Source organism: Chelmon rostratus, chromosome 11 (genome assembly GCF_017976325.1).
Source record: "Chelmon rostratus isolate fCheRos1 chromosome 11, fCheRos1.pri, whole genome shotgun sequence".
In the NCBI taxonomy this organism is placed as follows: Eukaryota; Metazoa; Chordata; class Actinopteri; order Chaetodontiformes; family Chaetodontidae; genus Chelmon; species Chelmon rostratus.
In genome coordinates this window covers 20,578,887-20,590,360 of record NC_055668.1, presented here as the reverse complement: position 1 = coordinate 20,590,360, position 11,474 = coordinate 20,578,887, and the positions used below count along the sequence as shown (strand labels likewise).

Here is an 11,474-nt window from a genome sequence, read left to right as displayed (position 1 = left end):
CATCATCACACAGCTGTGTGAATGTACTCAAGAAATCACCCTGACACTGCAGACGACATCTGATTTTGTAGCAACTGTCGACATTTGTTACCGTCAGCTGTGTGCTGCTGCTGACTTTCTAAATTTGTGTATTTTCAAAAGAAAGCTAAAAACATATCTCTTCACTTTAGCCTTCAGCTAACAAGCTACTGAAACTTTTGTGCTTATGCACTGCTGCGCTTCCTTTAAAATGCTATAGTTCTACTTGATTTTATGCATCCTACAAAATCTATTTTCACCTGTATTTTATGATTTTATGCTGTGGCTTGACGCTTTACCCTTATTTTTTACTTTCATCCTTATTCTGCTTTATTTTCACCTGTGGCAGGTTAAGCCTGTCGTTTTATGCATTGTCTTTATTTTTATTTTCATCCTTATTATCATTGTCAAATGGGGTTTATTTTCCATCTCAGATGAATTTTTATCTGTTTTTATGTCTCTTCTATGTAAAGCACTCACTTGGTGCGTGTGATTTCTTTCTTGTAAGGCACTGTGAGCTGAATTCCTGTATGAGAGGTGCTGTACAAATAAAGTTATACACAATAAATTATTGTTACCTTTGTGGTCAATAATGTTAGACTCATAAATAAACACCTACTATTTTGTTGTTTTAAAAACCAGACTGGATTTGAACAAACCACCATGACATTGATGATATATAGAAGTTTTCAATTCACTCTGTTCCTGCTGTATTTACCTTTTCTGTCACTTTTGATTTCTTTTGTGTGGCACATATAGTTATAAATTCTTTGTTTTTAATTCCCCCACAAACAAATTATGTCTTTTTTGTATTCCTTTCAATAAATTTTATCATAATTTATCATGAATTTCCTTTGTTGTAGGGATGGAAATCAAGAACCAGAACTGCTGTGAGACTTGGGTTCAAATTGTCCAATCCATCAGAATCGCATGCCTCTGATTTCCTCCAAACTCGCATCAAGGAGTCAATGGCGGAGAGGGAGAAACAATCCAAAGAGTGGCTTCATTTAAAGAAGAAAGAGGATGACAGTGCTAGTTGTAATGTCTGTAAAATGATTTCAAGTGAGGGTGGAAACACCAGTAATATGCTGAAACACCTTCTAAGCAACCACGGGCTTAAATTCCAGAAATGCCACATAGTTCACACTGTACATACGAGCACCGCAGCTTCCCAGCACGTCCATTACCAAGGGTAAATATCCTGTGTTAGAATAACATTAGTGGCATGTGGGCAGGCTCAGCAGATTTTTTTCTTTGACTAAGAAAACCAACAAATATTCTTTCATTTCGTCCTTTTTAAATGATGACAGACGACTGTTGCTACAGCTAGCTCTCAGGCTACAGCCACATCAACTGAAACTGATGAGGATCAATAGGGGAAGAATTAGACCGATAAGCAAAAGCCTTGATCAGAGGCCGTGCCAGATGATCACAGTTTCAGTGATTCACAAAGCAATTTAATGGCATTATTTGGTTTATTTAAGCATAAAAGACACAAACACAAGCAGAACTGAAAGCCAACTTCTTTCCACTAAGAGCAAAAGGCGAATAAATTCAGCATTATCTGTGGAGGGCACTGTTTTACTACAAAAATACCACTGGAGGATTAGGGGACTCCATTCATGTGGGGAGCCACCTGGAAAAAAAAAACCCCACAGGCTGTTTTGACCCTTAACTCACTTCAAAAAAATCTTCATCCTAACCAAAGCGATGCAACGTAGATCTGTGCTAACACAAGACATGATGGACCGCGGCGTAAGAGGGCTGACCAGTTTCAGCTGATGAGAGACTGCAGAAAACCAGAAAATCGAGCGCAGTTCTCTTAGTGGTTAAATGAGCAGCAGGACCTCAGCTGGGCTTGCTGGCCTCAGAAATGCACAATGACTTCTGAAAGATTTCCTTCAAAATGATGGACCTCAAAAACAAAAGAGGAAACAATGAAGGCAGCTGACACGTTAAGCACCATAAGAGCTGAGCCTCGAGGGGAAATGTCAAGACAGAATAAAGCACAGTATTCATGAAGAGTGCAGGTACTTTTCCATTTTATTTCTTGCCTTTGTCTTCGCATCTGGTCTGAGCTGAGGGGAGCTCACACAGGCAGGATGGACACTCATACGACTACAGCCACATCCTTTCACTTTGTACCGGCAAAGTCCTTTATGTCCTTGTTTGGCGGTGAAGAAAAGTCTGCTGCATTAGGACTTTTGAGCATGTGGTGCCCATCAAAAAAACTCCCCATTCTGGATTCGTTGTACCACAAAATTGGCACATGTACTGCATCACTACTGCAGCCTAACTTTCTTTGTGCTGTAAAAAAAACAAGCCAAAATAGAAATATTATATTACAAAGCTATAATATTAGTTATTCCATTTTCTAGTGGCTGAAAAGGAAACAAAGTCTGTATTTTCCAAACAGTTCTTCTCAGCGGCGGGGCAGCTACGGTGCAGTGATGCTATGAGACACAAGACCTTGTCCCACCTGCTGCACACACCCTCAGGTGTTACAGGTAGAAATCAGTTATCTGTCCTACCTGTGCTCGCAGTGAGAACGTAAGGCAATGAGCTGCATCTGTCAGAGTTTACTAGCCAGTTGACTAGTACTGAGCATCAGGATCAAAATGCTTGCAGAGGGAAGCCCTGCAGTGTCTGTGGTCCGGACGCAGAGCCCAGCAGGACGGGTACCAGCCTCAGCAGGTCTCTGAGAGGGATGCCCAGCCGGATGCTGCGCGACAGTAGATCCCCGAGTGAGCTGCAGCCTGCAGGGAGGGAAGGGAGAGCTTCAGGATGTTGGGATGAGGTTTCGCTAAAGGACATTCAATTATGTAAATCTGATGAAAGTAAGTCCAGTGGTTGAAGAAGAACTGAACCTTCACTTAAGTTTAAGTGCTAGAACAACATATGTAAAACTACTCAATTATAAGTCATGAACTATCAAACATAACACAGCTTTGCAGTAAAATGTCCCTGTAACTAATTTATGACATTATTCAATCGTTAATACTGCTGTAACAATGTGTAAACAGCTTTTTCCTGATGTAGCTGCTCAAGGTGGAGCTACTTTTGACTACAGTTAGGTAGTTTAGTCAGGCCTCCCATGATAGTCACAAGATATATCTGAGGGGTCATGAGGCAATGAATGGTGTAGGAAAGAGGAAAAAACAAGTTTATATTTTTTCTCTGATCTTTCCTTTTTTGTGAATTATTTAATGATTGTATCTCAGAGCTTCAAACAGTTATTCCAAGGAAACCATGTGGGACATTTAGAGAGCAAATGGCTCTTTGTTGGAACTGTTTACAACTCAGAAACATCTGAAAGCTGTGACAGGAAGCCTTTCCTACACACCCATCTTCAAAAATGCATTCAATTTTACAAGATTAACATGTGTTTTTTTTAAGAAGCACAACATTTCCATCTGAGATGTAAGTATAAAGCTGCATTATATTCCCGTTGCTGTTTGTATGAGCAGTATACTGAGTGTTTACGTGCAAATCCAAGTTTATACAGGTGAAGCTGTCCAGTCCAGAGAGGACACGTGTTTGTTTTACCCTCCAGCTGTGTGTGTGTGTTCCTGAGGCAGGGGATGGAGCGGTACACCAGGAAGCAGGCCAGCACAGTGGACTGGGCGTCCTTAGGGAGGGCCTCGCCCCTCATGTAGGACCTCAACACTGAGCTGTGGTCTAGGAGAGAAAACACACAAAAGGCATACAAGTATTTTTATTTGTCTTTTTTTTTGCTGTTGTATCACAGGCCTTTAAAATAAGTGTATTACTTTACCTACAAGCCGAATTATATGCATACAAAACAAATTCATAACCAAATTCAGGAAACCAAGCTGGCCAGCTTCTTTCTGACTGAATAGGATGAAGGAAAGCAGACAGGAAAGTGCTGACAGGCTGCAAGATGCAAAACATTTGATCAAACGTGTCTGTCGCTACATAAACAGCTACAGCTGTTCCATCTTAAACACAAGCCTCGATGACATGAGGAACAATGCAAGAAGCAGTCACACGCACAGATTCATTCTTATGAGAAGCTCGGTCTGCACTGCTAGTGAGTTTTGTCCGTACCACAGAGAAAAGTCGGCTACTGTAAATATGGAACCGAAATGAACTAAAATGAAATATAGAAGTAGACCAGACTTAATGCAAAATGAATATTCTGTTCAGCTCATCACCATCCTCCTCCTCATCAGTGCTTGGCACCTCCTATAAACTGTAATATTCTCTTGTCTGCTCTCTCCATGACTCTGATGTCCCCTTCCTCTCATATATCACTTATTTGATATTTTCATCATCAAACATCATGTCAAACCTTCCCTTCCTTATTTCTGTCACAGTACATCTCTGCTCTGATGACACTTTGTTAGCAAGTGTAGCCTAATTAATATTTCTAACTGCTTTGGGTCCCACCACTGCTGACATCTGTTACGTTTTTGTCCGCAGATTTCGGACGGCAGGACGAGAAGCTTCGTCGTGTGAAATCCTTCTTTTTGAACTATGTGGTGGTGAATCCTGCCCGCTAACGGAGCAGAAAAGCTGCAGCATTGTGTGACTATTTCAGCGGCTTTGATCATGCTAATGATGAAATCTGATGAATGTGCACTTCTTCTTTAACAGGTGGTTTTCATCCAGCAACTTAGGACAAGTCTGTCTAGTTTAGAGACTTGGAACACTTCTATGAGTAAACCTCAAAGGAAAAAAATTGAGTTTTGGGGTAAGAGTATGAAGAAGTTTGTGCATGAAGTCCAATGTCTGCTTTACAATGACAGTGTTGAACACACATGCAACACATGCTGCTGCTTTTCTGTAATGTGGACCCATTTGTAAAATTCTATGATATACCAAAACTTCTCTAGAAACATTCGATAATGTTCCCTGTCCATAATACACTGCAAGCATTTCAAGAAATCCCAAGCATTCCCTCATCATTGGCTTTATAACGTCAGCTACATGTTCAGTTACATTTCCTCCAGCACTGACTTCTGAGAAAGGCACTGAGAGGAGAGAAGTAGAAATGAGAATCATAACAAATAGAGGGGAAAGATCTCGACACATATTTCATTCATGGGTGAGTTCCAGAGAACAGCAACATTCCTGATGCTTGAGGTCGGGTCAGGCTAGTTTGGTTTTCCTTTGAAACGTCTGCCAGAGCCGAGCGGCTTCATGAAACATGAAAGTGAAGGCATGTTTGAACTGTTTACACAGTCACAGCGTCATCCAGCCACTTCACCTGTTTCCCACGCCTGGCAGAGCGCACATTTTACTGTAACTGTGTGTGTGTGTGTGTATGTGTGCAAGTCAGTGATGGAATGTGTGTTTGAGTGTGTACACAGTCCAGCTGGCATGATTGTGCTGCAGGAAAACAAGCTGAAACACAACCAGTATATGTGACATCATCAACTGTCACACTGTCGCTGCTAAACAGAGCCAAAATTTACTGTTTGTCTCATGGAGTCAAAGTTAACATTTAGAAAGTTAAGAAGAGATGCTTCTTTAACATGCTTTTCCTTGAGGACATTTAAACAGCTGGTATCTCTCCATCAAATTTATAATTCACCATTAAATGAGACGCCACACTGGAATAACCAAGTCGCTAAATGTCAGGCTTGTTTATCATTCAGGTATAAGACGCAGAGCAGGAAATATGAGCTGACCTCACTGGTTCACGGTCACACGTGTGCTGTTAATTCTTTCCCCCAAATGACTCTCAACACTGTCTTCAAACTGGATTTATACCTGGTGAACGGGGTTAATGGGGGTCCTGCCATAGGTTCTGATTTACAGTTGAGTGTCAGATTTGATGTTGATATCACTATATGACGCTAAACAGGTGTGTCATGTATGATCAGGTCATATCATGCTTTAATTATATTTCTAACAATTTTCCACTTGTTTGCTGTATTTACATTGTTTCAGTCACTTGTGGTGGGCGGAAGGTTTGCAGGTTTACCTTTGAGCCAGCTGTCCAGAGCCACATCCACCATGTTCTTCATGACAGGCAGAAACTCAGAGGTGAGCAGGGCGTTGTGACGGTGAGTGGGACCCTGCAGCCCCCTGCTGTCCCACAGCTCCACCACCAGACGCATCTGCCACAGGGGGAAAGTCTGCAGCAGGTCGCCCCGACGCAGAGCACCCACCGCCTGAGAGACACCGGAGACGACACGGGTGAGCATTCACGTGGGCAGAGTGGATTTTTATCTGCCAGTGACTTAAGGTTTTCATTACATTTGACTGTCGGATTGGCCTTTGACCAATGAAAAGTTGATAAAATGATGTTTTGGTGTTGATTCAGATCTGAGATCTCTGCCTCTGGACATAATCTATGGGATTATGTTTCTCTCGGCTGCATGTAAGTGAACACACGTGGATGTCGTCTGGCACCTTTGCCCCTTTTATACTTGTACGTATTAGAGGTATAGGGCACTACTACATGTCTACTAGGCAACAGAAATCAATTTCACCCCGGAGACAGACAAACTGCAATGGCTGTGAAACAAACGTGAAAGAAAGAAAAGACGATTTATCTACATCCCACAGTTACCCATAACACCCTTCTCTGCGAGGGTAAGGAAGGATATTTACATGCACCTCCAGAGAAGCATAATTCCACCTTTAGTCAAGTAATACCTGTATTTTGGTCTTAGTAAACATAAGAATAAGCAGTTCAATAATGTTCAGAAACATTATGGTGACAGACAGGAGTATATCTGGTGTATCAGTAGTAACTAAAACATTGCTGAGCCATCAGACTCTACTGCTTTAAATGTCAATACACTTTACCGAACTAATGTTCACAGGGGAAAAATTCCATCCCATTATCAAAACTTTACATGCACATAAGTTTTTAAATTGATTTCCAAACTTATAAGTTATTGTTGGTTTCCGAAATTCAATTTGGAGACTTAAAACCAACGTGACGCAGGAAACCAATCAGAGCGAACGCTGAACACTTTCTCATTTATTTTTCAGACATTTTTCATTACTGTTGCTTGTTAATGGAATTTTACTGCACACACTGAAACAGCAACAGTCTGTAGGGCCAATTGAACGGCACAAGGACGCACCTCTGTGCATGTGTGATTGTGTGCATGTGTGCTACCTGCTCAATAGCAATGTACGTGGGCAGCATCTCTGGACATTCCTGCATCACACATTCATACAGCATGGCCGAGAACAACACTAGCGTATCCTCCCTCTGCAAGCACAACACAGTGAGTGAAGGAGCGTTCAAAAACACAAACAGACGGGTGAATACTTTACATACATTCTCTCAACAATAACAGAGTATTCGACAGTATGTAGGTGGGTTCCTGACTGCACATAAACCTAAATGCTCAAGCTAATTCAGGTTTGTTTAGCAGTTTTTAGTCATTCTAGTGGTTCTTTCTTTCTGCCAGGTGTTTTGATGTGTTAAAGTAACGGCTACATTCAATTTTCCTTTCTCAAAATCTACGTTTTGCATTCTGATATTGATGATGGTGACATCCAGAAACATTTGTCACTTCTCCATTTGAGCACATATCATTTGTTATTCAGATGCAGACCTCGTGCTAAATTTGTATGCAAGCCTCCTGATTAAATTTTCCCCCATTTGTCCAAAATTCTGAGACACGTTAGTAATAACTTTAAAATAACTTGGAAGGTCTTGGAAAAGAAACTGAAGGACTCAAATTTGCCATGTCGTTAAATTCAATTACAGGACGTTACGCTTCAAAATGATACATTTTCTTCCATTTCCATTTTTATTCCACTGCGCAAGCTGAAACCAGTGGCCTCTGTGCAATCCAACTAATTAACCCGAAGCTGTGATGGAGCAGCCTCTTTACTCAGAAAATTGGAGTCAAGTGATTAACAAGCAGATTGGGCATTGGTCATGACAATCTATACAATCTAATTTAAGTTTTTAAATTGCCCTGTATATGACGTGCTACACATATAAAGTTGCCTTGTACTTAAAGCTGCACGGAAACATCAGTATCTGCTCTTAATTTGGCCTTGAAAACCTATTTTCTCAGTCAGCTTCCTACTATAAGTGACAGGATCCTTCATGAACACTAAACTTTCTGGTTTGGATATTACACATGAGAAATGTATGGCTTTCTTGTTTTCTCTTTGCTATTATCATTGGTCTCTAGTGGGCGGAGCTCAGTTGGATGTCACATCAGTCTGTCTGCCAATCAGGATTTAACAATATTTTAATAAAAGCCTGCTGACTGAATTGTCTGCTTATGTTGCCGGGCAACTGTCAGTCAAATCTGATCAAATAACGGCCACAGTCCTGAAGAAGCTGACTGTCAAAGTCTTAAACAATACTTGGAAATAATACCTTTATTGAGAAAAACTTGAGATTTTAAGGCACATTTCAAAGAGATTGAAGGCAGCTACACATCAGAGGACTTTTCTTGTTAATCTTGTTTACAAATCTGTTCTTGGCATTTTGAGTCAAAGTCATGGTTGAACGTCTTTCTCACAAGATCTCTATCAGGACCTCACACATTGCTGAACTGTGGAAACTTGTTAGCTAATCCAGACACAAGTTTCAAGACGCCAATTCATGTAACATAATCTATTACACGGACATTCAGAAACACAGAAAGAAAGTCTGGTCAATACTTCACATTTGCTTCTGCTTTTGTTTCATCTCTAGCGAAAGATAAAATTGTTTGAAAGGTAATTTTGTCTCCTTCTTAATAACAGTTTACATTGATCTTGTTAATTACAGAAAGTTTCAGTATGTTGCATGCATATTAATTTTATTCAGGAAAGCTAAAGATCATTTAATTAATACCTAATAGACGATAAAAGCCTTCAGATTTATTAAAACGTGTGCAGCTATTAGAGGGTTGAATATTCCTCCTGTGGTGTATGATTTTAGCCAGGAATGATGAGAGACATTTTCCTAACTTTTGTCTGAAAGTAATGTTCAAAACAATCCATTTTTCACATATTTGTCATGCGACACGACGATGCTTATAAAGATCCTGAAGAAAACCTGATTCGTAACAACAGACGTAAAGCTGTTTTCTCTGGTCAGACAAGCTGGCTGGGAGGAGAGCGTTCGGAACTGAGCTTCAGCAGAGCGGAGAGTTTCTGCAGCGATAGCCAGACCAACCACACACCAACTCAAAACTAACGCTGAGCAGAGTGTTATTTAATTACTGCTCAGTTTCCACTGTGGCTCTGATAAAATGCTAAGTGACCTTTTCATGACTTTCCATTGTTAAAGTCAGATCACCTCCAGAAGTTAAAAGCTCTACTCCTTCCTGGTTTGTTAAGGTTATTCTAAAGGGGAGAACAGTTTTGTTTCCACTCCAGTAAGAATGAAGACAATCATATAATGTCATTAATGTGGCTGTGAAATATCAGGTATCTACATAGTAAAATTCTCTGATATGCTCAGACGTGCTGAGAAAATTTACCAAACAACCCAGTGTTTTCCTGTCGAGAAACTCAGAACGAGAGGAACCGTGAGCCAGATGCACCAGCTGTTAATTCAAACTTAGTTTAGTTACAACAGTCTTTACTAAGTGGAGATTTGACCAAAATAAATAATACAACTCAATGACCAATAACTTTGGTTTGGGAATAATAATAATAATAATAATAATAATAATAATAATAATAATAATAATAATAATAATAATAATAATAAAGGGAAGCAATGTATTCACAAAGGATTGGCAGTAAAGTTTAACATATCAATTGTCCTGCTGTTGCTATAGCAAGTCATGCTATTGCTTGTGATGCTACAATGACTTCAATTTACACATCACTAAAGTCCTTACTAGCCAAGACATTCATTAAGCTGTAATGGTGCGACTGATTTTGTGAATCATTACTTTGAAACCAGCTAGCAGAGTTATGTTTTAGATGATAACTTTGTGATTGATTTGTTGAAAGCTGGTGCAACACAATCCTGGAGAGTGTGCAAGCACATCAATTTCTACATGTTAAACTCACGTGTTTCATTTCTTCAGATGTTTTACAGAAGAACTCTGCAAAGGAGACCAGGGCGGGCTCTGAGGTGAACGTAGAGATGGCTTCAGGCTGCAGAAACATGACGAAACTGTAAAATTATTCACATGAACCCATGCGGACATAATGGATGGCCACAGAGGGCAGTCAAGGAAGAGGGTCAGTGGGATCAATGGAAGAAAAAGGTACAAGGATAATGTGGTCCAGAGAAAGAAGAAGATAAAGGGGAGGAAGGACAGTGAGGACAGGTGGATTAAATGACATGTGTTTTGTGTTTTTCCCCTCCGGACCATGCAGGTGTATTGACAGCGTACACTGAGGCCATTAGGGAACCACTAATAGTCTGTCAACCACACAGCTGCCTGCTGAACCTGTAGTGACAACCTGCCAAGACTGGACACAACCAGCCACAGGGGAGGAGGTCAATTCAATTCCACTCGCCTCTATTTATAGACTGTTATTGGTGCAGGTTTTTTTTCTTAAAATGTGTTGCACTGTTTCGAACCCAGTAACTGAAGGCAATATTATAAAAAATAAAATGCAAAAAAACCCCACTGATTTAAGTGTTTACATTACATACATTGATATACATAACAATTTAGGGTCTATTTAGTCAACATGCATCCACAGAAAATGTCAAGCTTTGGGTTTTCAGCCATCATACAGACTGACACAATTTTCTATACACAGAGTGGAGCAAAAAGACCAGAGTGAGACTGATAAAGCCACACAGCTGATTGTATATAACTGCATATATCCCCACTAACCTCACTTTGAGCCACAACTTACTGCCTCTTTTTTACGAAGTTGACGGACAGCATTCTGAATGATGTGGGAAACCAGGTTTTGGTAAACTGGGTTTATCAAAAAGACTTAATCACTGAGCAGCCCCTTGAATTAGGTCCAAGCAAATCTCTAAAAAAATGCAGCTGCACCTGTGAAGCGACTGAATCTGATTAGCTGCTAAAAGCTATGGCCAACTTTCTACAGCCGTCCTGAAGATATCTTTGAGCAATGCAAAACTTTAAAAAACTATAACCATGACAGAAAGATGAGACCTGGAGCCTCCCTCCAAAATACGACATTTTATCATCCATTATGATTAATGACGCAAACACAACCAACATTCTTCAGTGTCTCACAGTTCGATTTTTCCTTAGATTTTGACTTCAAGCCGCTCTGTTCAGAATGTCTTGAGAAATATGAGATAATGAAGAAGACAAATTGCAATGGCATTTTAATCATTTTTAAAAATCGAGTCCTACTGAAATATGTCATTTTGAGATAACATCATAACAGCTTGCACAGCCAACAGTGGCCAGCCGGTAGGAAACAAGCTAACAAATTAGCTTGCAAGCATCAGTGCTAGCTTGGCTATCCCTGTCGGTCATGTGACCTTCCCCACTCCACACCCACAGTGTAATTACCTCGCTACAGAAACCTTCTTTGTGTCGGTACAAATATGAGCAAATAAAGAAAGG

The 11,474-nt window shown here is 40.3% G+C and overlaps 1 protein-coding gene and 1 long non-coding RNA gene across 5 annotated transcripts in view; one reads left to right on the top strand and one right to left on the bottom strand.

Moving 5' to 3' along the window:
* Positions 1-1,675: 1,675 nt before the first annotated feature.
* Positions 1,676-11,474, bottom strand: part of anapc1 (anaphase promoting complex subunit 1) — a 73,927-nt gene continuing 64,128 nt past the window's right edge. For all 3 annotated transcript variants that reach the window (XM_041947587.1, XM_041947589.1, XM_041947588.1), the window contains exons 49-53: positions 9,979-10,065; positions 7,118-7,213; positions 5,969-6,158; positions 3,565-3,696; positions 1,676-2,774 (exon numbers count right to left, since the gene is read on the bottom strand). In XM_041947587.1, the coding sequence (XP_041803521.1) occupies positions 2,632-2,774; positions 3,565-3,696; positions 5,969-6,158; positions 7,118-7,213; positions 9,979-10,065 (648 nt within the window). In that variant the 3' untranslated portion in view covers positions 1,676-2,631. The remainder of the gene's footprint in view (positions 2,775-3,564; positions 3,697-5,968; positions 6,159-7,117; positions 7,214-9,978; positions 10,066-11,474) is intronic.
* LOC121613891 lies at positions 5,975-10,454 on the top strand. 2 transcript variants are annotated; one of them, XR_006007217.1, is made up of 3 exons: positions 5,975-6,183; positions 9,996-10,178; positions 10,291-10,454. It is a non-coding gene; the product is annotated as an uncharacterized LOC121613891 (long non-coding RNA). The 2 variants fall into 2 exon arrangements; XR_006007216.1 differs by lacking the exon at positions 5,975-6,183 and adding an exon at positions 8,591-8,688.